Source organism: Rhipicephalus sanguineus, chromosome 7 (genome assembly GCF_013339695.2).
Source record: "Rhipicephalus sanguineus isolate Rsan-2018 chromosome 7, BIME_Rsan_1.4, whole genome shotgun sequence".
Classification (NCBI taxonomy): domain Eukaryota; kingdom Metazoa; phylum Arthropoda; class Arachnida; order Ixodida; family Ixodidae; genus Rhipicephalus; species Rhipicephalus sanguineus.
The window spans coordinates 164,109,484-164,136,462 of NC_051182.1; the positions used below are offsets into that span (position 1 = coordinate 164,109,484).

At 47.2% G+C, this 26,979-nt stretch overlaps 1 protein-coding gene and 1 non-coding gene across 2 annotated transcripts; both read left to right on the forward strand.

Moving 5' to 3' along the window:
• Window positions 1-2,782: 2,782 nt before the first annotated feature.
• LOC119400449 (polycomb group protein Pc) lies at window positions 2,783-10,515 on the forward strand. The gene is made up of 5 exons (XM_037667490.2): window positions 2,783-2,992; window positions 3,123-3,166; window positions 3,443-3,508; window positions 4,277-4,334; window positions 7,362-10,515. Exons 1-5 carry the CDS (start codon window positions 2,840-2,842, stop codon window positions 8,805-8,807), a joined length of 1,767 nt encoding a protein of 588 aa, XP_037523418.1. The 5' UTR covers window positions 2,783-2,839; the 3' UTR covers window positions 8,808-10,515.
• A 6,936-nt stretch (window positions 10,516-17,451) lies between these two features.
• Window positions 17,452-17,523, forward strand: Trnah-gug (transfer RNA histidin (anticodon GUG)). Its single transcript has one exon. It is a non-coding gene; the product is annotated as a tRNA-His (tRNA).
• The last annotated feature ends 9,456 nt before the right edge of the window (window positions 17,524-26,979 follow it).

Consider the following 26,979-nt stretch of genomic DNA (forward strand, 5'->3'; position numbering starts at 1 on the left):
TCTTTCTTTCTTTCTTTCTTTCTTTCTTTCTTTCTTTCTTTCTTTCTATCTATCTATCTATCTATCTATCTATCTATCTATCTATCTATCTATCTATCTATCTATCTATCTATCTATCTATCTATCTATCTATCTATCTATCTATCTATCTATCTAACTAGCCGCCTACGTCTGGGGGTTCTCGTGATCGCCTCCTCAACATGGTGTAGACCAAAATTTGCGTAGGAGGGTAAGATGACTTGACGAATATGACTGTCGGGCCATGACATGAATAACGAGAAAAGCCTGGCGCGACCCGTGTGGCACACACCCGTTTACCACGGGTCGTGGTATACGGGTATGCGCCACAGGTGATTGATAGCTTATATCTACCAAAGAACGGCGACAACAGACATTGGCAAAAACCGACACCTGCAGCGTTGACCCAACGAATGGAAAGAATAAAAATCAGGATCTCAGCAGGAATCGAACCCAAGTATTCTGCGTGGCAGTGGCTATTCTACCACAGAGCCATGCCAGGTCTGGAAACAACTGCTTTGGAACTCCCCCCCCCCCCCCCCCCTCTAATGTTTCGGTGCTCATGAACACGACAGAGTTTTTGCCGACGATCCGCAAATTTATTTTATTTATTCAAATACACAAGCGCCCCTGGTGGGTTCTTAGGGTACTTGAATAAATAAATAAAATAGGGTCACCCTTAAGCATAAGGTAACCGTATTTATAAATAGGGTGACCCTAAGCATAGGGTGTGTTTAGGGTCAGTGGCGTAGCCTGAAATTTTTTTCGGGCAGGAGGAGGAGAGGTGTTCAACCACACTTTCTGAGTGCTCGTGCGTGCGTTTGTGCGTGTACATATATACATGCAAGATTGAACAATTTCGGGGGAGGTTTGAACCCCGTGGCTACGCCAGTGCTATGTCTTTGGGAGGGTAGGCGGGGCATAAAGGGCAACACAATTTTGGCAGGCAAGAGATCATTGCAGGTGGTCAATGTACAGAAAGTCGTGAAACATAATGACAAAGTAAATATTCTTTCAAGAGTGCACAACCAATAAGGAACAAAACCACGGATGGACAAAGCGGAAAGAAAAAAATAGCGGAGCATGCTTGTCACTGAAATTTCTAGGACACTAGATAAACTAGCAATGCTAATGAAGCAAATAATACTGTGTTATTGTGGCAGTTGTGGAGGGTCATTCCATTCTTTTGTTGATAAGGTCAAAGACGAATTCCTGTACTTTTCCGTCCAGGTGAAGATGGCGTTGACATTGCATAGGTATGATCGATGCAGTGTGAAGTATGAGGTGGCGGTAAAATATGCGACCAGGCAAATGGTGTGTTGCTGCGATGCAGCAGGTGGGAAGAAGATAACGTAGAAAATTATCATCATCATCATCATCATCATTATTATTATTATTATTATTATTATTATTATTATTATTATTATTATTATTATTATTATTATTATTATTATTATTATTATTATTATTATTCACAGACTGCTGTCTCTATTCGAGACATAGCAGGGGTGGGTCAGTACAAAACAATGAATATCGATGGAAGAACGCAGTTGCATAATATAACAGGTTAAAAGAACACACTGAAGAGGTAAAACAGCTTTACAGATTACAGACCAAAATTAATGTAATAACAAATAATGAGTACCAGAACTTGAAATATTGAAGGTACAGGAACAGTGTTTGCATGATATATCGCATTTCTTCCGCGTCGGGCGTGCCGGCATGTTATGCGTTTCCTTCAAAGACGAAACGCTTCGAAATCGCGAGTAAAATTACAAGACGAATCGCGCTGCTTCGTTATTCTGAACGGCTTCAAGGAGATTGGTGAGGATTCGAAATAACTGACGCATATTTCAGGGAAGAATGTTCGAGGAAATTGTATGCTTGCTGTCCCTGCAGTGCTTACAGTCTGGGAGCCCCCCTCCTTTATTGACAAGAGACCCCCCTCGCTAGAAAATTTTGCTCACATTTATGAGTTCTGCGGCTTCACCAGACAGTCGGGACTGTTCAGAAACGTTAGCTGTGTTTTTTATATCACGATTACTGCGTCTATTTGTAACTTGCTAACATTGCTTTTCTTAACTAGTGCTTCTCATATGTTTGCATTAAAAAGAATAATACTCAGTATGTTTTTCGCCGTGCTGCATTATCTTGTATTCACGAACAAATTCTACAGTATAATGAAAATGTGTACGCACGCTACGTATCTCTCTCTCTCTCTCTCTCTCTCTCTCTCTCTCTATATATATATATATATATATATATATATATATATATATATATATATATATATATTTATATATATGTATATATATATATATTAGACCATACTGGTTGCTACCAGTTTTTGGTAAATCTGTATGCTCTATGCCCGCAAAATTAAAAAAAAAAGTCGAGAAAGTAGCCCCGTCAAACCAAGTAGCCCTCTTGCGAAGATCGCGCGAAATGCGACGCGGCTGTTTCTCCGACAACGCGCAACGTTGCGCAATCCCGCTCGTCTTCCGGATCACTCGAGACATTTCCAGCACATTCGATATCGAGCGAGTGACCTTTCGTTGTCTCCGCTTTGATCCAACGTCTTAGCATCGAACAGCTTAACAAAGTAAAATGACAACACCATTCCATTCTTCTTCATCCAGTACAGAGAGCTTTGTAACAGGGACAAAACAGCCGACGCGAAAAACAGTTTCGTTTGTTGTCAGCGATGGTTTCTCATAGCGCCGCTAGATGGCGAGACGCGTCTCGCATCTTTTTTTCGTGTTTTGCGTTTCATCCCAGCGTCACGAGTGACGTCGCCAAGGCGAGCGCGGTGCCTGCTGGGATGCGCGAAGCCATCCACAAAGCGAGCCGGGAGCGACGGAGCGGGCAACGTCGCACACCGCTTTCCGAGCGCCTCAGCGAAGTCATGGAGCTCTCGTCGGTCGGCGAGCGCGTCTTCGCCGCCGAGTGCATACAGAAGAAGCGAATTCGAAAGGTGCGTTGCTGATGCTGACGAGGCGACGACATGCGCATCGCGTCGCGACTCGCCCGGGCGGGCTGTGTGATGAGTGGCCGCCGCCGCGTCCGTGTGCACTGATCCTGCGTCTTGCTCCGTTTTCTTGCAGGGCCGTGTCGAGTACTACGTCAAGTGGCGTGGCTGGAGTCACAAGTGAGTGTGAAGGCACCGTCACCTCGCGTTCCCGTGCACGTTGCGACTGTTCGCTGTCGGTGCGATGTTAGGATTTTGTTGCTGTGCGTGTTGTCGCAGCCGAAGTTACCTCGCCGCGGCGCGCCACCATGTTTTTCTCGCGCCGTTGTGACGGCTGCAGTCCCCTCCCCTCGTCCCCCCTTCCTGCTTTCCTTCGGGCGTTGCCTGCAAAAGCTGGCGCTGGTGTTTCGGTTGCTAAGCTTTTATTTCACCGTCGATCTGCCATTTTTGTCGCAGGTACAACACCTGGGAACCCGAGGAAAACATACTGGACGGCCGTTTGCTGGAAGCCTTCGAGAGCAGGTGAGAGGCTATTTCATTGGGCGAATGTGGCGAGGAGGATGGCGGGCTCGTTCTTCCGCAGCGTGGTGTCGACTCTCCTCCGCGCCCGCAGGACCGGTTCCCTTTCTCGCGCATCCCTCCTCTCTTAGTGGTTCTTTCCACGAGGGCTTTTTTTTTCATCTTTTTTGCTTGTTTACAAGTTCGTCGCGCGCGCGCCTTTACTGTGTCTTTCAGTATGGCGGCCCTCACAACTACCCAGTTTACGTTGCCGCATGTTGTCATTCTCTGTATCACTTTCCGCCCATTGGTATGCCCTGAAGAAGCCGTTGTCTGTCTTGCGAAAGCGCTCCTGTTGAGTAGCCATTCCTCGACCTCCCGCGATTTGTCGGCGCTCGCAGCGCCACTCGGCGTGTTTAGGGAAGTGTCATCCCGATGGACGCACGTGACACGCAGTTGACACCACAAAAACCCGGCCATCTTCCGGTGTTAACTGCAGCACTTGTTCTTCGTGCGCTGCTGTCATCGTGTCGTGGGAGAATCGAAACGTTGATTCAGCTTTTCTGGAACCGACCCGCGCTTGCGACCGCAGAATCGTTTTGGGCGACAAAACGTCTTGTCAGATCATTGATTCGGGTATTCCCTGTTGTGTCGCGGGTGGCGTCAGTCAGCAGCATGCGACTTCGATCCCGCCGTTTGCTCGTGTGAGTCACTGCCCCGCAGAACGACGCCGCTTTTTGTTACGATGCGCCTGTGCTGACCAGCACTTCTGTTGTTCGTTTGTTCTTTCAGTCAGAGAGATTCTGGACCGGGCAAGCGAGGCCAGAAATCCAAAAAAGAACGAAGTCATGTGAGTACCTCGAATTGCGAGTTGGGTGACCTGTGCTGTAAGCGTTTGCGCTCTATAATTAACAATTTACTTGCACATGCGCATGGCTCGAGTTGAATGAGCTTGGTATGATTAATCCTGTGCAGGACTAGATTAAGGCATGTTGGTGCATGGACTGACGAGGACGCAGCACCTGTCCGGTGTACTGTTTTCTTTGGCCCTGCTTTGTAGTGCTGCGTTCTCCCCAGTTAGCAGCTCTGAAAGATATATGCGCCGGTTACTGTAATTGTCAAACATGACAGAGATAACTGCGTACTTAAGATGCTTGACATAATAGGCCATCAACCATGCTCATCCTCTCTGTTTGGCATGGGAGGGATTTCCAAGAGGAATTGTGCCGATGCAATTATTGGCCTCTTATATGCAGAAGGCTTTGTGCATCAAACACTGTCCCACCATGCACTTGCATGACAAATGTGTTGTCAAGCTTCAGTGTACATTGGCGAACCATTGTGAAATATGCCAAAGTGCACTGAAGGTCCACAGGGTCAATAGGCAGGAAAATTATGCACGAGGGGGTTTGTGCATACAAGAAATACTGCACATTTCTTGTAATTATTCAAGCAGTGAAGTGAGTTGGTGTCAAGTGCCCTAACCTGTGCATTTCAGAGTCATTGGCAGAGAATCTAAATGTGGGGGGTGCTAAGATGTGATGGGTAGGAGGGTGAGAGTTATAGGTGTCTGGTGTGAGCCTGCCTAAAGCCACCACTGGTGAAGATCTTGGTGGCAGCACTCAAGTAGGAATCTCGAGGAATAAAGTGAAGAGCCTTTAATTGTTGAAGTTCTTCACAACCCTTTTTTTTTTCCACTTAAAGGGACTGGCAACTGGGCATAACGTGTGATTAGATCCTGGTGTTAATGAAACGACATAGTGGCATATTCAAGCATCCTTTTCACAATCTGATTAGAATTTGTATTGGTAATTCATGTTTAAAAGTCACAAAAAATCAGTATGTCACGCAGCTAGTGGAAGAGCCTCGAGGCTTGATTAGTTGTTCACTTTGCTGCCTGTAGTCTGGTGCTTTCATGTGCACCATAATTAGTGCTCAGAATTAGAGTATGTGTATTATTATCTATCCCCGCTTTATTCTGTGTTGCTTATGAGGTAAAGAAACTTGCTGCCTTCACGGCTACTCGAGGAACATGTCGAGCAGCGGTGCATGTGCACAGAGTGCACGCATGCACTTTTTGCAGCATGTGGTGTGTATATACAACTTCATAGTAGCCGAAGATAGAAAAAATTTAATTATGAACATGTCACAGTGTTTACCGGGTTACCATTCCAAGTTAATCTGACTGGTAAGCTTTTCGTTGCGCTAAAGAAAACAGGTACCATAAAAATTGGTTGTCGGTCCCTTTAAGCAGCACAGGCTTTGAATGGCCAACACATGTACTTCACCATAGCAGCAGACAAGTCTCATTTCGGCATATTGGTCAGGTTGCGTCCTTTGAACCACATCGCGCACCCTCTGCAAAATTGCATGTAGAAATGGCCTGTAGCAGACTGCCCAGGCAGTACAAATTCAAGGTGTACCAAATCGTCGTTGGCGAAGTAATTCCGGAAACAAACTTTCTGACTGCCCCTCTTATGCGAAAATGTTTGTATTATACTGTTCCAGTGCCTGTCATATCAGAGGTCACTTAGTATTTCAAATAAGACTAGCACCAGACAAAAGAGGTTAGAAATTTTAGCACAGGCTACTCCCTAATGCAAAATTAGTGCAGCAGGACTCTGGTGTCGGCGGCACGGAGTCTCTGCTCAGAGAGTTCATTTAGCAGCAGCGACTGACAGCACTTTCAGCAGCTCCGCCTTTTGTTGAATTGTGGTTGTCAGAGGAGGCACCACTTAACAATGGTAGGTTAGAAATTCCTAGAAGGGCTTGACTACTTCCAGCTGTAACACGTAATACCCCTGTCACGCAGCAAATGTAATGACATTTACAGCTAATGTCATTCGTTTGTAATGCCATTTGTTTGCTGTCACACGGTGAAACTAATGCCATCCGATGAAAACGTCATTTTCTGACGAATTAGTTCCCGAAACACATTCGCATTCAATTTCGGACCGAATGCATAGTCTCGACGCCAGGGACATTATAGGGAGATGACTGTTGACTTATGTATACGTAACTTTTGTAATTCATAAATATCTTATTCTTTACTTGATTAACTTCTTACTGGTTTGGTGATGTAAAAGCACACGCGAAAGTTTCGAAAAAGAAAGCTACTCTCAGCTACAGCAGCTGGACACAGGCCATGTTTCATTTGTGCTCTCTTGTTGCCTGGATCACGGGTGTTGATCGTCTGATTGCACATGTTTTGGTGATCGAGGTGGTGACTGCATGAATTAGCTGCCGCCGTCTCATTTCTGCAGCCAGAGTGTCAGTCGTACTCCCACCACGCCCGGTCATATCGTCTGCCATGTTGGTTTTCGCTTGTTTCTTGGCTTGACTTGTAATTTGTGTCGTGCAGCTGCGGCAAGTTGTGTAAAACGGCTGCGTTTATATTCTAGGAGCACCTTTTTTTGATGATGGAAAATTATTTTCAAGGATACACGCGTGTTCGATGCAAGTTTTAATAGATTTTTATTTCTCCCAAAGTCACGGCTCAGGAGGGCTAAAGTCATGGTCACCATTTTAAAATATTTGTTTTTGTCGTGTGACAGCAGGCAGGTAAAATGACATTAAGTTCACCTAATGTCGTTCGTTGTAAATGACGTTAGATTTGCTGTGTGATGGGTATTAGTCATGAAACATTGCCTGTTGTTGTGCTACTAAATTACTCATTGCCATTACCATAATTTCAAAGTGCACTTCCCTTTCTCATATAGCAGTGCATTGCCAAAGTGGCATTCTAAGACAGTGAGGGCACTCGCTCAAACTAGCAATAAATTTATCAGTGTGATCGGCCTTTTTTAAGTGTATAGAGATTTGCACTAGATTACTTTGAAGCTCTCCTAAATTTTACATTTTTTATGCTTTTCCTCAGAGCTCAAGCGAGCCACAGCAGGATTTCCGGCACGACTCCAACAAGGCCAAGAGTGAGGACGACACCTCCAACGATGCACCTGCTACACCTCATGGCAACAGCTCGAGCACGGAGACAAACCCTGCAGTATCTCCACCACACAGTCCACCACCAGTGTTGTCGCCCAGTGCTACAGAAGAGAAAGACAGCTCCACAGCGACGGCTGCGTCGCGCCTTTCGGCGTCCACGTTGCAGTCTGCGACACCGCCACAGCAGCAGCAGCCACAGACTCCCCATCCGGCTGCCGTGACACCAAAGCCGCAGCCAGCTGAAGCTAAGGAGCTGTCGGGCAAGGCCAAGCCTGCCATTGCTGTAGCCAGCCCACCAAAGACACTTCAGAGTGCCAAGAGCCCGAAAGAAGAGGAAGAAAAGGCAAAACTAGTGACTGCAGCCCCCAGTCAGCCACCGTCGGAGAAAAGCTGCGAACCGACAACGTCCGTCTCTAAGCCAAGCCCAGCAGAGGCATGTTTGTCTTCCCCGCCGGTGTTGGAAGCTTCGAAGAAGCCCGACACGGCAACTAAACGCAAGTTGGATGTGAAGCCAACGTCATCTAGTCCACAGATTCAGGTCGCATCTGTATCCCAGCAACCCCCCAGCAAGATGCCCAGGTTGTCTAGGCCCATGGACGTGCCCACAATCAACGCGGCAGCCAAGCCTCCTCCAGTCTCTACGGCGGCGGCATCGCTCGTGAACGGCTCGTCGCCGGTGAGGGTGCCCGTGCGGCCACCGGTAGCCTTCAAGCCCATCACTCCACGCCTCGGCATGACGCACGTTCACCACACCCATCCCCCTGCCTCGCACCTTGCGGTGCCCCCCGTAGCCGCCCGACTGGGTACCGGGCAGCTCGGACCGGCAGCGGTGGCACGAATCTCGCGGCCACCCCATCTGGCTCTGCCAACCAGTTCGCCATCTCTGCATCAGGCTGCATCGAATTCTGCCAACTCTGTCGGTCCCGTACCCCACCCCACCGCTGTACCCATCAGCTCCCCCGTTCCTGCCACGGGTGTTGTTGCACCCCAGCAGCCGGTGCCGTCGGCGACTCCCGTTCTCAATGGGCGCGACGGCGCGCCACCTCAGCCGGGCAGCGACCGCGAGAATGTCTGCAAACCAGCAGTTTCAGCCGTCTCCCAAGGAAAGCCGATGCACAGTCACAATGGCCAGGCTGCGTCTCCTCCGATGCTGCTGCCACCCAAGGAAGCCAGCGCAGAGCCGGCTGTAGCCGAGCCCGAGTACAGCCAGCTTGCCATCATCCCCGACTTCTGGCAGAAGCAGAGTCCAGTTGTGGATCAAGTCCTGATTACGGATGTGACTGCCAACCTGGTCACGGTGACTGTGCGCGAGTGTCGGACACAGGCAGGATTCTTCCGCGATAGGAGCAATGAGCAGGCGCCGAAGGACATTAAGTGAGACACGTGTGCTTTTTGTCGTCGCTCTATTGAACATGGGCGTCCACAAGCACTTGTACATTAGAGGGTGAATATGTGAGAAGGGTGATCAAAGACGCAAAGTGAGCGCAAAATGACGCGAGTGGTTCTTTCGTTGCCACTCTGTGAGGGTGGCATCTTGAGGCAGGCGGAGCAGTTTGTACAGTGGAAGGACGAGAAATCCAGACAAAATGTAATCCTTTAGGTTCGCAAGTGGCTGTAGATCACCTAAATTAATTCCACAGAGTTCTGCAAAAAAGGCTGCTCAGAGAGCAGTGCTTTTAATAACTTCAATTGTCAGTTCATGGAGAAATGTTTACAGGTGGTGTATTTTACCTTAGAGGGCATATGGAATCGCGTATGGGGAAATGCAACATTTTCTACAAGGATTAGTGAACTGCAGGTGCATGGGCCAACAGTATGTAGGCTGGATTTTTTTCTCCCTACATGGCGACACTTTTTTTAGGGTGTGGAGTGCACTTCAATCTCATTTGTGCACCCGGAGGTTTATACACCATACGGACGTGTAAACAAACTGCTTTCTGTTCATCTAAAGTTTGCAAGTGGCCCTCTGTTCATTTTCGTTCAAGGCACACAAATTGTTCTTTCTCAGCAGTAGTCTGCTCCTTTATTGCAGTTCATCTCTCGTGTGATTAGTTGTAACAAGGGCCCGCTGTCTGTAGAATGGATAGCCAAGTTACCTGCTTTGTGGTTCAGTATGAAAGGGCCCAATTTCTTTCAAACTGGAGCAGAGGATAAAGTAGGCCGTGCTTTGAATGAAATAGAACTGGATGTGCTGCTCTTTTGATGCTAGCTTTTTTTCCTTTGATATCATTACCATTGCTGGTGGGCATTGCACACACGTGAATATGGTCTTCAGCCACCTGTCCAAAGAGAGGGCATATTGTTCTCTGTATATAATGTAAGTATACGTATCTGTTAAACTACACTTCGATCAACTGCTTGGGAAAGGTGTGGTAGAGGGAATGTATACTGTTTTTTGGCCATTTCCCTTCCCCCATTTGTGGTGCTTTCTGTTTGGTTGCAGTAGTCAGTGTAGAGTTTAGTAAATACTACCGGAGAGCTGTTAATAGATTAGTGGGCTAGCCTAATATATTCTGTTGGTTTTTGTTTCGGTGTTGTCTTCGAAAGACCATGAAGAGTACCTGTTCCCTGAAGTCTAGCGTGGCATCGCAGAGGTTCAAGAGCACATATATGCAACAAAGGATTGCCGAGAGCTATATTGAGTGCCTTGGGTTGCTTCTACGTCAAACGGCGAGTGCACTCCGCAGCTTGGCCAAGTTAGTCGTGCCATGACAGGTCTTGTATCTGTATTGTCCGAAAATGACAGTCCCTGTCCTGTCACAATGATGCAGTTGTGAAAGTTTGACAGTAAGAGATTCAAAAATAGACTAAAATGTTGACGTTTCAGCAGATTGGGTCATCATTGCCTGTTGGTCGAAACGAATGGTGCAAACGGTGCTGTCAGTGTGACAGGTAGTGCTTCATGTCTGCAGCTATGCACAATTTCTGTCTGTATCGTCAACCTTTTTGTTTTGTGAGCACGGCCAACATGGCCTTCTGTACAGAATCACTGTGTGCTTTTTTTTTTCCTGCTTTATGTTCGTTTCAAAGGACATGCCATGGTACAAAAAAAAATGGAATTTCTGTGAATAAAAGTGTACATAGACCTGCTTGCGTTGCACCGGCTCCCTTTCTTCACCAGTCATGCTACTGGTAGGTGGACTGATAGCCAGTAGCAAGTTTGAGAATGACTGGTACGGTGACTGTTGCATGCATGTGCTGGTTTAAAAGCAAGAACACTGGACTGACTAACTTTAAACTGTTCTCTTTGAGGAAGTGGGTATCGCCTTAATGATGAGCCAAAAATTAAACTCGCCAGAACACTCGTAATAAACAAGCTGCTCACTTTTAATAGCGAGTCTGAACACCACGGCAATGAATTAAACCTTCAGAGTCAAACAGATGCTATTCCAGAGAAGCTTGCCAGCCAGCTCTCGGTTCCCTACCCCTGTGGGACCCAGTGGGTCTTTTGGTGAGATAAGGCTCGGAAATGTCACTAAGTGACGGAATGCCCCATTGTCTCCGACCCATTCTTCCCGGTCGAAACCAAAAAAGGTACTAACACTGACAACAACGAGCAGGACGCATTGCGTTCTGCAGTGGAGTCGACTATATTTAGTCCACCATAGCGTGTGTACAAGTTCTTCAGTGGAACTGCCATTCTGTATCTTCCGGTTACACTGATCTTGCTAGTCTAATACAAAAAATTCCTGATATTATTTTACTTCAAGAACCTTGGCTTTCAGTAAACAAAAAAATTTACCATCAATAATTTTCGTACACTTATCAACTAGGTAGAGGAGGTGGGTTGTTGGCCCTAGTCTCCGCAAAAATGTATCATAACGTCGCCGTATCTTTCGAACATATTTGTCCTGACTGTGAACTGTTAGCAGTAGATTGTTTGTTGCCTGGGTCATCTATGTTTACAGTGGTAAATGCGCACTTTCCGAATGGAGTAAGAAGTACAGACCACCTAGATTTTGTCACCAGGAATTCCAGTTCAAATTTGATTCTATTGGCAGGAGATTTCAACTCTCACCACATTTCTTGGGGGATAAAAATGGATGGGTGTGGGAAACGATTGTGGAATTGGCTGCAGGATAATGATTTTCGTTGCCATAATTCAGGTCACACTACCTTCTTACATGAACGATGCTCCTCGACATTAGACCTGACTTCTTCGTCTAGCCAGCTGGTCATTTCATCTTGGGGAAACATTTGACAATGGGACAAATAGCGACCACCTTCTGATTACCTTCGACATCATGCTATCGCGTCAGGCTCTTGTTATGCGGCAGCAACGGTTCATCAACTATAAAATCAATAAAGCCACTTTAAATTCTGCGATCCTGTCATTAACAGCATGTAATGAGCAACAAAGAACTGACTCAGTGGTAGCATTTACAAGCGCTGCTGTTCAACCGGCAGAGTTTTCTGTTAGGGCTGCGAATAGACCGTCAAACTCTGCTTGGTGCAATGATGCATGCAGGATTGATTATAGGCGCCAGAAAGCTGCATGGAAGCGTCTACATCATAACCACATACCGAAAAATTGGATTGACTATAAATTCTACGCTGCAATATTTAAACGAACAGTAGCAGTAGCTAAAGATAACCACAAAGCTGATTTGCATTCTTATTTATCAAAACCGGATAAAAGATCTGCACTGTACAGGTTCTTACGCAACAAGAAATCGTCACAGATATCGTCATATTCTCACTCCGTAGCGCTATCCCCTAAAGCGGCATCTGACATGTTAGAAGACATCGCGAAAGGACTCGAAGCGCATTTTGCATCTACGTGTTTCAGACCTATGATATTCGCAAGTTCGACATCGGACTTTCAGAAAGTCACTATGGCAGAATTGGCGGATGTCATATTAACTGTAAATCAAGCGGCTCCTGGACTGGACCGCATTACAAACTCTGTGATTAAATTAATGTTTAATTCCTATCCCGATGAACTTTTGAACATAGTTAACTGCTCTTTACAGTACACATGGATTCCGAGTTCATGGAAAATTGCTAAAATTGTGCTGCTATGAAAAAATCAGAGCCTCGGATATGTCCTGGATAACATTCGGTCTATCTCCCTAACTTCAAATTTAGTTAAAATAATTGAAAAAATTATTCATATTCGGCTTAGCGAATTCATTTCTCGTCAGGGTATCCTTTCTTCGAGACAAATAGGTTTTAGACAGGGTTGTTCGATATCGTCTGCTTATGTTCACTTTTTGAAAGCCGAATTCGACTTGCAGGAGTATCTGATCAGATTTCTGCAATAGTTACATTAGATATTGCAAAAGCCTATGAGAGTGTTGAACACGGTATATTGATTTCTAGATTAGTGAGTTGTGACATGCCAAATTACGTCGTATCCTGGGTGCAGGAGTTCCTCTCCGAGAGACCATTCTTTTGTTGCCACGAGGGGGTTACGTCTGGCTCATATAAGCCAACACGAGGTGTTCTGCAAGACTTGGTTCTTTCCCCACATTTATTTAATACTTTATTATAATCTATCCCAGTTAATCGAGGTGTTCACCTTTATGTCTATGCCAACGATGTCGCATTTTTCTCGTCATCCTACAATATCAATACTTTATACCAAATTTTGCAGTCTCATTTGACTGAGCTTGAGGTATGGCTTGACGGACTTTCTTTCTCGCTCAACGTTAGTAAATGCGCTGTACTCGTATTCCCTTTGGCAGATCCCATTTTTGTTTCACTTCATTATCGAAACAAACAGATCATGCAAGTAATATCATTAACATATTTAGGGATTGTTTATGTTTACGATTTAAATTGGCAACAGCAAATTTAATTAAACACTCGTAAGGCAGAACGCGCCATGGGGTTGTTGCGGCGCTTTTGTAATAAAAATTCAGGAATGCGTAGAGAAACTTTACTCGTGATATATAAACTTTATGTGCGCCCCATTTTGGAATTCGGTTGCATCCTTTTTTTCCGGATCTACTGCTTACAAATTAAGACATCTATTATTGTTAGAAAGGCAAACGCTATGTCTGTGTGTTGGACTACCGAGACGTGTTGCTATTAGCATGCTGTATTTAGAAGCTCGCGTCATTCCACTTGATGCAAGGTTTAAGCAGCTCACCGTGCAGATGTTATTAAAGCTCTACGATGCACCTCTCTCCCGTCCCCAGACAGTTTTTATCACATCTCCCGATTCATTCTTCAAGCATCCATGGCAACGTTATCGAAGGCCTCAAGTCATTTTCGTCGAGTTGCTGTTATCGGACCTACAAGTTTCACTGCCGTGCTTAGCTTCCCCAAGACCGAGTTCGCTGAAGATTAATTTAGTTTTCGATTACATTTTCCCAAAAAATGCTAAATTGCTTGCAAAGCATATTCTCGAAGGTCTCCTTCAAGATCACCTCGGTCAATTTCCTGCTCACCTCGCAATTTCAACAAACACAACGCAAAATCTTCAAAAGGCCGGAGTGGGCATTTTCTCCCTGCAGCTCAATTGGTCTTTTGCTCTCCGACTACCCGACTTCACCCCAATATTTCTTGCAGAATTTGTGGCGATCACATTGGCTATTAGAAAACTAAATTCTCAAAAATCACAAGTTATCATTATTACAGATGCCTTGTTGGTTTGTACGCATTTAACGTCCACAAAACAATCGCATCTACTTAGAATATTTTCGAGCCTTTTACCATGTAGCATATCAGAAGTTCGGTTGGTATGGGTCCCCGGGCATGTTAGAATCTTTCTAAATGAAGCAGCTGACTCACTCGCTACGGCGTCTTTAGATGGTCCGGTGTTACATGTTGTAACCCTTTTTTCTTTAATTACCGGAAAGAGATTCAAATGCCTGTTACATTTAAAAAAACAGAGAAACAGCTCTCATACAATCGAAGGAGTACTGGCACTTACAGTTCTCATGGAACACCACCAAATGCCTTTTACGTCAATGCGAGGTGACCCCCACAAGCTTTCGCTGTAGAGTTCCGCGGTTCATAAATCTGGCATCTCATTAACTAACATCTGTGCAGTTTCCAATGAACCAGAAACGATAGATCACTTTTTTGCCGCGTTTCACCTCACTCCGTAGAATGTTGCTTGAAATGCCGACTGCTAGGCTGGCTTTACCATTTACTACTTCTAGCCGCCTGTTATCGTTTGGAGCCAATCACTTTGGGGGCAAGCCACATTGCTATTGTGACTGCGCTACACAAATTCATTCAAGCAACCGGAAGAGTACGCCACTAATGCTACTGACCACTGAAACCAACTTTTTTCCTTTTGTTTTTTCTTTTTTCATTCTTTATCCTATGGCTTTTTGAATTTCTTAACTGTTTCACTTTTTATTTACATCGCGTTTCATTCTTCTTTCTTTTGGACGTTTCACAAGGTTTACATTTCCCTTTATAATTGTCAGTGTGGCCAATCCCCCTCGTGGGTATGAGCCAGGCTCCTTCAGGTGACAAACAAACAATCCTACCTAGATGGCACAGAATGGCACGTTTCACGGGACTGATGAGAAATCAAACAGGCAATGTCACGGGAGCCAATGTTTTGACAAGTGGACTTGTATTCGTCAATGCAGCAGCTGAGTTGCTCGGTAGCCTTGGTGAAGTTCAATACTCTTGTGCAAACTTTGGCTCTGGCAACCATAGGTCGGCAAAAAAAGTGGAGCTCACTCGGACTCACTCATAAAATATGTCTTGCACTCAGGGCTCACTCAAACTCTCCAAAATTTCCCTCAGCCATACTCGCTCAGACAAAGACTCACTAAAACTTTTCTCAACCGGGCTCACTCAGGCTCGCACTCGCTAAAATATTGCTCAGCTGGGCTCACTCAGACTTGCGGCTTGATCCGAGTCCAAGTGAGTAAACTCGTGAGTGCATTAGCATATAACTTTTTGATCATGGTGTCAGTGCTATTAAACCCCAATATGTCGCATAATCGGCGCTCTCGATGCACCTTCTGGTCTTGTACCTTCAAATACTATCAGCAGTTGCAATCCATTAAGAATATTTTTTTATTAAAGACACGACTCGCACGAGATATACTTCAAGAAAATCCCGTGAAAGTTAGTTTGCGGAAGGAAGACAAGAGACACCCCGTCTCCCTAACTCACACCTTTGATCACCAAATATTGAGCTGGCGCATGGACACTAGTGCGTTGAAATATGTGTGATGAGACACTAGTATAAACACGAGCAGACATAAGGCTGATAGTAATGCTGTTGATGAGTAGACAGGACCACAGCCTTGGCAAAAAGATGCGAAGATCACTCAAGAAATGTATCTTGCGCTTAGGGCTTACTCAGAGTCACCAAAATTTCCCTGACTCAGTCTCACTAAAATTCTTCTCAACCGGACTCACTCAAACTCTAGCTCACCAAAACATTACTCAGCTGGGCTCGTGCAGCCTTGCTGCTTGATATGAGTGAGTTGGCTCATGAGTGAGTCTGCCAACCAATGGCGGCGACATTCCATGTTCAATGATTTATCACCGCTTCAAGCATCAATCATCACTTGAACATGTTTAGTTTAAATTTCACAGGACAGATTTTAGAGCTCAGCAAAGGATAAGTAGAAATGGCCTGACAAGTCAGTAAACTCGCAAATTTTACATTTGTTTGCGCAGTAATGTAAAAGGAACAATGAATACACCTATCCATAAAACAGATTTTACACTTGTCCACGTTTCTTTCGTACTGCGATGTAAGACTGGTTAGTGGAAACAAAACATTGGCAGACAAGCTGACCGTTGCGTTGAGATTGATTGGAGGTAGTGCTGGTAGTAATTAGTACGATAGTTTTTCTTTGGCCCCTTTGCAAAGTGCGGATGGTAGGGGCCCAGGAATGTTCAGTAACCAGGAGATATTACGTAACAATATAAAAGCCAGAAAAAGTCGAAACCTATTCGCACATCACCAGCTCGAGGACACGTGACCTGAGCGGACGCGTCTCAGATGACGTCATTGATAAAGCGCCACATATCGCTATCGACCCTGGCTCGGGGGCGTGTGATGCTGGCAAAATAGTGAGAACCGCGGCGTTGTTTACTCCCCCTCCCCAGCGGCACGGGCTGACACTGGATAGAAGTGATACTTATGAAATTCCAGGCAACTGCCTTTCGGTGGTGTGACGTCACACACGACGTTTCTGCTCAGGTTACGTCACCCCTACCTGCTGATGTGCAAATAGACTACACAGGCGTTGACTACACTCTAGAAAAGAGGTAGAGAGAGAGAGAGAAAAGTGTGGAGGGCGCGACAGCGACGTGCAGCTACATGCAGCTGTTAAATGAAGGTGTAAAACCTCTATAAAACATTTATAGAGGTTTCGTGGGAATTCGCGCCAGCAGTGCAAAGCGGTGCCGACATAGGAAAAGTTATTGAAATAAACACCGTTTCAGTTAGTGGTGTTCTCGCAATTAGATTAGCGTTTGCCGGTGTCACCGTTCAGGCTTGGCGTGCCACGAACCCCGGCCACCGTGTTGCAACTCATATTGAGCGTGACTGTACATACATGCAAAGATATCGGCAGAAAATGCTCACAGGTGTTGGCAAAGCAGCTGAAAAGTTAGTGCGCGTCGATTAATAATGGTTGGCACCCATCGGCACCTTCGATCAGGATCGAACATCTTTACCTCGATATCGTGATCGGGGCTCGATCGCGTACGAAAGCTCTCATGTGACACTCGTGCAAAACAAATCAAATCCTGCCGATAACCAACCACAATCACGCGGGCGAAGAGTAATGCCTCACGAAAACTTTACGAAGGCTGGCGTAACGTTACGATCTCTCATTTCGTTTACTTGTCGCGTCTCTCAGCACCAACATCGAAATCCAATCAACCACGCAGGACTTACGCGGGAAACCGCCGGCACATGCTCGCGGCGTCAGTGCAATCGGCGTGAAGTTGGTAATGTGAGTGAGTGCAGCCGTCGGTGGTGGTTGGTGAGCGTGCAAAACGTGAAATTATTTTGAAAATAAGACTAGGTAAGAAATGTGTACGTTTATATCCTAGTTATTGGAACAAACACCCCGCCCGGTCGGGTAGCCGTGATCGTATAGTGGTTAGTACCTTGCGTTGTGGCCGCAATAACCCAGGTTCGAATCCTGGTCACGGCACTTTTTTTTTTTTTTTTTGTCGAAACATTTTTTTTGTTTTTGTTTTTTAGCACGAGACGTATGTGACAAAGTTTTAAGAAGTTGAAATACCTCCAGCCACAAATTCTTGGAGGAAACCCGACGTTTCGAGACCGGCTTGGTCTCTTCTTCAGGGGTGACTGTGCTGATCAGGGAGGCTTCGTCGCAGCTTGTCGCAACAAGCTGCGACGAAGCCTCCCTGATCAGCACAGTCACCCACAAGCTGCGACGAAGCCTCCCTGATCAGCACAGTCACCCCTGAAGAAGAGACCAAGCCGGTCTCGAAACGTCGGGTTTCCTCCAAGAATTTGTGGCTGGAGGTATTTCAACTTCTTAATTCTTCCACCCAGCCAGACAGACTTCTGTCGAAATGTTTACATTTAAGTGACAAAGTTTCCACAGCTACTCCGCTTCTCCATAAGTGTCACGCAAGAAGACACGATATCTCCAGTGTTATTCACTGCATGCCCAGAATATTCGCAAGGCTGTTGCTAGGGTTACGTCCAGACGTAACTGTAGTCACCGCTATCGTTACGTCCAGACTAAAATCCCTAGATTTTTCCCTGTTGAAGAGCAGGGAAAATCTAGGGACTCTAGTCATGTGGCTTTCCACAAACGTGAGTACATTATTTTCCTGTTGCTCAGTGAAGGCCCTCTGCGCCCTTCGGGCGCGGCAGCCTAATCGTGGCTTCGCCCTCGCTTCGCGAGTGCGGCCATTTCGCTAACGCTCAATGGCCGGTTGGCAGGGTCACGGTCACGCGCTACTGGCCGCTGTCGCGGCCACGCGCTGTTTAGCCCGCGCAGCCTGCCCCTTCGGGGCAGGCGGAGGCGTACGTAACCCAAGAGCCTCGTCGCGCTTCTCTGGCAACAGACTTCAGCAACACCTGAGACAAAAAAAAAAAAAAAATTGCAGCAGCAGCAGCGAGGTTCGAACCAACGTCCTCGCAGTTCCGAGCACGACACGCTAGCCGCTGCCAATCGGTTCGGTAGGTCTAACGGCATTCTAACGGGCTGTATTTGTATTGCCACGCTGGACGTAACTTTTAAGACTCGTTATTCTTACGTCCAGACGTAACTGCAACGGCTCGTACCATTACGTCTAGACGTAACGCTAGACACTCCCTATTCGCAATGCCCATAGACTGTCGCGCCGCCAAGCGGAATTCAGGAGCGTCCACTCGAGGAGGGTTAGTAGACGACAAAATGGCAGCACTATGCAGTCGCTCCCTTGTTCGGCTGTGCTAACCTCAGTGCTAACGCGTTGGCAAGGAAGGAACACTACGAGTTGGCATGTTCCCTGCATCAGTGAACAAACCGGGCCCTCCTTGACACGAGAAATCTGATTCGTTCTTGCGAGGCGCGAAGTTTTCGTGAAAATACGTGGCGACTCGCACTTTCAATGCTAGCCCACAGCGTACGCATACTATCAGCTTCGCGAGGCTTTCTGTAGCCACGTAGGTTAGTTAAATGTTATCGTCTGACATATTCAGTTGAAGCTCACCCTGTTTTGCTTGTATATAGCATTGGTCAGTGCTTCTTGTAGTGCATGAATCCCATAACACTGTACGCGGGAGGTCGCGCCGGCTCGCGATGTGCTCTTGTAAAACTGAGCGATCTCAAGTTGTCGGTACATTAAAATATGCCTCTATCCTTTGTCAGCAAAGCGCTGTTACTAATCGTGCGAGCGACGTTTCAATCATTCGAGGACGCGTCTGCTCGACGCCTTTCGTGGCGCGAACGCTTTCCACTACAGTGTTTTCCACGCCGTCCTTCGCCAGTGTGTTGGGTTTCATAGCCAGCGCTGCGCCGCTTGTTTTTGTACGTTTGTTGATAGGTGGCAGCACACTGCAAGCGATTTGCTCGTTGACCGATGTGAGAGCGAAATTGGCGAAATGTTCTCCGTGCCCAGACGTCTCTGTAATTGTAAACGTGGTGACGCGGAGTGGTCGAAGTTGTTCGGTGGAGGAAATTCTTCAGATTGCTTTCAGCAGTGATGTTGAAAGAAACCATCTTGACGACGAGGATGTTTCACTGGACGTAGAAGACTGTGAAGGCGCCGAGAGTGACAGCGACGGTGAACGATCAGCTGCTAACTAACGAGGAGCGAGTTGCACTTCACGTCCCCTCGTGCGTTAATGTTCTTTCACGCTCGTAGGTCACTTTTAGATGTGAAGCATCTTATAGCGGATTTCAATCCGGTGGTGGTGGTGTGCGGCGTGACCACCGTTACTGCGCATGCGTAAGCCCTCTCCACTTTCCCTTTCCCCCTTCCCCATCTCCACTTACCATCTCCCATTTCCCCTCCCCCTCTCCACTTTCCCTCTCTCCCTTCCCCTTCTCCACTTCCCCTCTCCCCTTTGCCTCTCTCCCCTCCCCTTTCCACTCCCCCTCTGAAACGCGGGCTCTACATGCCGAAACGCTGCTTCGCATCGCCTCAGGCCCCCTTTAGCGGGATATGGTGTGATTTGATTGTATTTAATGTATAATATCCTTGAGCGAGATCAAAATAAAAGCATAGTTCCTCTTGTGCATTGCATGTATCAATTATTGTGGATATTATGGAGCGCCGCATGCCGCCAACACGCTCGAGCCCGAACGGCGAAGCGAAATGGTTAGAGCGATGGAACGTGCAGTCAAGGCCAAAATCCACGCCTCTCGGCTAACTTCTTCGACGTTGCGAAAAGGATACGTGTGCATTCTTTTCGATATTCGTGTTTCGATCGTGCTGATCGAGCCTGCAACATGCGATTGAAGTGAATTGCACACGGCTAGAGTCTCAGCATGGCTGTGACACAAGCGCTACTGAATGGGATGTTAAATGCTTGTGTTCCGTTGAAGACGTAACTCCGCGTTCCCGACTGCACAAGTAATGACGACGGCGTATTATGTTTGCAAACCATCACCACGTTAAACGTGCGGTCCCGTGCAGCAGCGATGGCGCTACTCGCTGGCGGCCTACTACTGCGGCAAATCCGTAAGGCAGGCTCGGTACAACGTATCTATAAACGTTGGCTCGGTACGTACTACCTCGGAGTGCCGTTCTGCTCATACGTCAATTTTAGTTCATGCAGTTTTATGTAGCACGCACAGGATTTCGCAAAGCATCGTTATGCACGGTAACGGAGCTGAAATATAACCTTTCACACCACAGCAAATAATTAGGTGGCGAGTACTTAGCACTTTCCATGGTTTGGGAAAGTAGTTTAGTCTCATATCCAATTCAGCACAGCTCATGACTTCATCCGGTGAAAGTGGCACGGGCCGTACGTCCGCACGTACTATCTGTTCCTATGCTAACAAACGGGTTGACCCTCCTCCTGGCGCCATCTTGAAAAGCACGGCGCGCCACCTATAGTTCGTGGGCATTGCGAATATTCAAACGACTGGATTGGAAAGAAATGGGAATAATTAATAACGAGATTATCTCAGCAACCTACAGCTTGCAAACGACACTGTGCTCTTCAGAAACAAGCGACGATTCGCAAAAAAAAAAAAAAAAAAAGCATCGAGAAAGTAGGGCAGTAAATTAATATGCAGAATTTATCAATAAAAGAAAAGTTGTTCACGATTCACGCCCAACCTTAAGTATCTAGGTCAGTTTTCTAACAGGGGAGCGTACTCATGAAAAGGAAATTCACCGAAGAATAAACTCTGGAGCGCACACGGCAGACCTTTCAAATCATGACAGTCAATTGTTTACCGCTGTCCCTGAAACGGAAAGTGTTCTACCATTGCATTCTACCAGTTCTAACGTACGGGGCAGACACTCGCGGGATAACAAATAAACTCGCGAAGGACCAGCCAGCGCACAATGACACGACAATTAAATGATATATAGGAGTAGCATCAAGAGATAGGAATGGAGAGCAGAGTGGATATCGGAGAACAAACAGGGGTAGCCACAGCTGCGTGCCCCCCACCGCCCCCTGTGCCCACGCCTGACAGCTTTGCTGAAATTAAGAGACACAAATTACTGGGGTTGCTTAGGGCTCTCTCGGAATATGAGAAGGCGTATACTTGGACCCGTAGCGATGTGGAACGAAGCTCCGGGCCCACGAAGTACATGCATGCAGGTACTGTGCTGCAGGGGCACAATTCACGAGGGGGGCAGGGTGGGTCCTGAACCCCCTTGGTTCAATAAGCTGGGCGGAACACGCCTTGAAATCTAGCGTTCGAACATCACATTTGAATTACTTGATAGAGCGACATATAGAGCACTCTCCGTAAAACCAACTCTGAAATCTGAAGCCCTTCCAATGAGCAGAAACAAAGTGAAGGCTTCTCTCCGTTTCAAAAGGCACTGTAGAGCACGAGCGTTCTGAAATGCTACGGGTTACTTCTGGCCAGTGGCGTTGCCGGCGGGGGGGGGGGGGGGTACACCGGGCCCGTGCCCCCCCCCCCTCGAATTTTTTTTCCCCATGGGGTACAGAGCACGAATTGACACTCGACCCAACTTCTCTGCCCAGACCCAATGTCAGATCAAGGAGGTGCCCCACCCCGAAAAAAATTTCTGCCTACGCCACTGCTTCTTTCGCGCCGCATATGTTGATTATGCTGGGCTTGGAAATGCAAATTAGATAAAGAATTCCCGATCATCTACCGCCGATGATTTGTTGGAAGCCATAGATAATGAAGCATGAATGCGACTGCTCGACTAAGATTATGTTATTTTAAAAAAAAAAAAAGAATCACCGGTGAACATGAAAATGCTTTACAAAAAACTTTCCAAGGGCAAAACATGACAGTCTAATTTTTCTAACAGTTATAGACGATGGGGAATAGAGCTGAACTTAAAGAAAAGCTGTACCTCCATGCGTTATCACACAATACCGCTAGCATTTCATTTGATGCTTTAACACCAATGCTATATAGCTAGCAATATGCTACAGCCTACTCATGAGTGTCACTTACAAACTATCTTCACCATGCAAGGTACGCTTATAGTATTGGCCGCTCAGTGCTGTTTTCTCTAACCCGGCGCCGTCGCCCATGCACGCTTCTCTTTTTTTTTCTTTTTTTTTCAGAAGGATGACTTCAATGTTTATGAAGAGCCTACATTAAACCTACATGAAGGCCTACATTAACAGCGAAGCTGTTAGTCAGGCCATAAAGCGGCAGTGGTGTTGCAGAAAACTACCATCATCAAAAACAGGTATGTGCCACAGAATTTGGGCAAATCCCACTACTCACCGCTCCGGCGTCGCCTGTAATAGCCCTGACGGCTGGGAGAACGAGCACAGAGAGGGAGAATTTCTTGCCGAAAAAGAATTTTTCACGAGGCGGGATTCAAACCCGCTTACGCTCGATCCGAAGGCGAGCGTCCTAACTACTCGGCTATCCAGGCACGCTAGCAGCAAGCGGGCGGGAAAGGGAAGTGAGCGTGAGGAGGAGGGGGAGGGTAAAGCGTAGCACAGAATGAGAAAGAAATGCAGAAAGAGAGAAATACAGAAGATCAACGAGAGAGAAAATGAGATAGAAAGGAAGAGGAATCGAGCATCGCGACCAGATACTCCACCCAACGTTATCGTTGACCGCACCACCTGACCAAGCGCGCAAGCGCGGTAGCAGGGGCGTAGCCAGAAATTTTTCTCGGGGGGGGGGGGGTTGTTATACCATACTTTATGTATGTTCATGCGTGCGTTTGTATGTGCGCGTGTATATATACGCAAGCAAAACTGAAAATTTTCGGGGGGGGGGGGGGGGTTGAACCACCCCCCCCCCCCTGGCTACGCCCCTGCGCGGTAGCTAAGCAACAGCCACCGACGTCGTCACATTGCGCGCAACCTACGCTCTGCAGTGCATAGCCTGGCTGCGCCCGATCGCGCCGAGACAGCCATGGGGCGTCCTAAGAAAGTGCGTACTCCCGGGGAGGAAACCGCGCATCTCGTATCAAGACGTGTCTGTCGACGGGGAGTATGAGCGGCGACGAGCCCGTGCTTGCGGCTTCCCGCCTTTATTGACAAAAACGAAGTGGCCGCCATGGCAAGATGTATCTCCTCATAGTTTTTCAAACAGCGCAAAAACAGGACACCGAGAATAGATCACACAACACAACGCGGCGTCCTGCTTTTGCGCTTTTTGAAAAACTACGTGTACGTACCAACAAGCCCATTTTGATGTACGTCCTCCTTGCGATTTCTGTGGATTCGCCTCCTCGCCGTCGCGTCGACTGTGACGTAAGAGCGCAGACCACGCGCGCTCGCTTTTCTACGCAGCAACACCTCTTTCTTTATTCTTTATGCAAGGATTGCCCCGCATTGCCCGAAGGCGTTAAAGGGGTCATGAAGCACCCCTTGGGCTTGTTGAAAAAACGCATCCTGCGGAAAGCTGACACGGCTATGAACTGCTCAGCCAAATATTGCAGTCGTGCGCGCCGCGTAAAGGCTACAAGCGGAACGCGAAGTTGCTGTTTTCTCAGGCGCCCTCTTTTCAAACAGAGGCCGGTTCTCACTCTCGTCGGTGGGCGGGGTGTCTGCCGATTGACGTCGCGATCTGCATCGCCGCGTCGCAAAAGACATAGCATACTCATTGGCCGATAGGCGACGTAAATCGAGAGCGGCGTTCGGATCAAATGCGCTTCTTGCCACGGGGTGCCGCCACTTGCCGGCGCCGCGCTCCTCAGTACACGGTAGCCGCGCTCGCGCACGCGAATCACAGCGGGAGAGCGATCGCGTTTCATGACGCGCGCTGACGTAACTTCTTTCCCCCCGTGCCATCCCTCCCTGTCTAGCTTCCAGTGCGCTCGTCGGCACGAGAAAAGAGAGAAAGCGCCGAGAGCGCATGCGCCCAAACCCCGTAACTCCGCTCATTCTTGACGGATTCGAGAAATTTTTGCGGCAATCGATTCGGGAGGCAGTAAACTCCGATACTGATGTCATTAGATCATTACTTGGAAAAGTGGTTCATGACCCCTTTAAAGCCACACGTACGTGTTAGAAAGCGTCACAGCGTGGCGTTAAAAAAGCTCATTTTAGGCGCCAAAAATAGGCAGAAAACAAAAATGTTATTGCTTAGGATGGCACAAAGGCGCCAACAGTTGAACATAGCCGTGCAATTGTGCTTTGTCCCTCACGGTTCGCAGAACACAGTCTCTCCCGTTTTCTGCAGGTTGAGTCAAGTGCCCACCGTCGAAACAACACACTCCAGGGCGTCTTTTCGGCATGGCTGAGAAGGGCAGAGCAGGAGCAGACAGCCAGATCGCTAAAAGACCAGAAGGGAGGGATTAGAGCCAATTTCTCCCCTGGCGGTGAACCACTGGCGTAGCCAGGCGCGGTGGGGTGTGTTCAAGGGGTTCAACCGTTCAACCCCCCCCCCCCCCAGCTTTTCAGTTTTGCGTGTACACATAATGCATGAGTGACCCCCCCCCCCACCCACCGTAAGTTTCTGGCGACGCTACTGCAGTGCACACCTGAAACAGCAGTAATTACAAACAAAACAAAAGCTGCGTGCACATTACTTTTTTTTCCTTTTTTTGCTGTTCACTCTCCTTTCCCGGCTCTCCGCGGTTTCTCATTCGCTAGAGTTACTGTATACGGTAACTCTAACATTCGCCATCCACTCGCGCCACTTCACTGCTGCTAGCGTTTGTTTCCGGGAGTTGGTTGAACTAGAGGACTAGGTTGAATCCATAGGCGTGCGCAAGGTTCCCCATTAGGAGGGGCAAAGGTTCATCGCAGCACCCCCCCCCCCCACCCTACTAAGTCAATGTATGGGGCAGATTTTGCGCCCCCCCCTTCTTAGGTGATTAAAAGCGTCGATGTACGGGGGGGGGGGGCGGATTTCGCGCCCCCCTCTTAGATGATTAGCCCCCCCCCCCCCCTTGCGCACGCCTATGTTTGGATCCAATAGTTTCCAACAGTCAGTGTTACGTGGTAACATTAATAACGGTCTCAAACAGCACCCGGGAGCGTTCATATAAGCACCAATTTGGAAAATAAGCATTTAAAGGCATTTGTAAGTATTTAGGCACGAACGCCAAAAATAGGCGTTTATACGCACTATAAAAACACTATATCAAAGTGGCGCGATAGCAGCGCAAGGAACAAAATAGGCATTTGCGTAAAATCCGGTCTCTAAACTTATTATGTATGAGAAAAAAGAACTTCAGTCTCAACTTTTCCCGTCGAGAGGAAAACAGTTCCCAATTCATGCTACATTTCGAAACAACTTTCACTGCGCCCATACGCCCCAGCCCCCAGGACGAATCTAGCAGCTCGGTTTTGTATTTTTGTAACACCTAGGTATTTATATGTAGGTTCGTTTTTGATCAGGATATTATCTATCTGGTAAAAACGTGCAATCATTTTCACTTTCTTTTTTGTAAAACAGACTGCGGAGTAGCGCCGAAAAAGAAGGAACCAGCTGTAGTGACCATTTTTCACGACATCGAGCGTCTCTCTCACGGTCACCACAGGGGATAGTGCCAGCTGAGGTCGTCCCCATTTCCATAGCAGCGCCCAGACGCATTTCTGCCGTCGGCGCCGCCGTGAGGTTCCGTATTTGTATATGCATGTATATATACATAAAACCCACAAAGAAAAATAGTCGACGAAAATTTTTCTAAAGCGCGCGACCGCTGAGGGAAGGGAGCCAAGACAAAAGGGCATACTAAATAAAACTAACGCTCTCAAATAGATTAAAAAACTATTATCAACAGAAGGATCTTTGCTAATAGATATATATCCCCCTTGAATGGCGTCTGGTAGTCAGATAGCCTGTTCATTACAATCAGGTATAGGTTAGCATTCTGGTAATCTCTCGTTTTGCTCTCTTCATACAAGCTTCTGTTTTTATAATCGGCGCATTCCTGCTTGATTTTTCGCAACATTCTAAACGAATTTTGCATATGTCAAGCACTGGCCAGTTTAATGCTTACCTACACATTGAATGATGCTCGGCTTTCCACGGGTCTTCTTGAGCCCAGCTTCACGTAAAACCCAAACAACCTCCCCCTTTTCCTGTTGCCTGTCTGCAGTCGGGTATCTCAAATAAATATGCATAAAAGTAATACAGTTATTGACCAATACCAGCAGCTTACGCCCATAGGCGTGCGACACAATTACGAAGAGCCACCAACTAGCCCCGTTCATTGTTCCACTAAACGCATGTCCTTCATCAGTTACGAAATGTCCGTTTGCATAGGAACACAATACGGCGCCCTCCCTACCCAGCTTGGCCGGCAAAAATGGCGGTTAGGCAGACGATGCCCCTGGATCTTTGCCGTTTCACGCTCGAACACGCGGGCGCTATCGGTCAAGCGAGCGACCTGCGCGAATTAATCGAATCAGAAAATCTTCTATATAGCGTTTCAACACGTTCACTACGTCGTGCCACAAACGCGAAAACCGCCACAAAGCTCCCTTCGCGGAGATAAGCAAAACATTTGTCCAACTGTTCCATGCTTCCCAGTACGCGGCTGCGGCAGAGGCAACAATATAT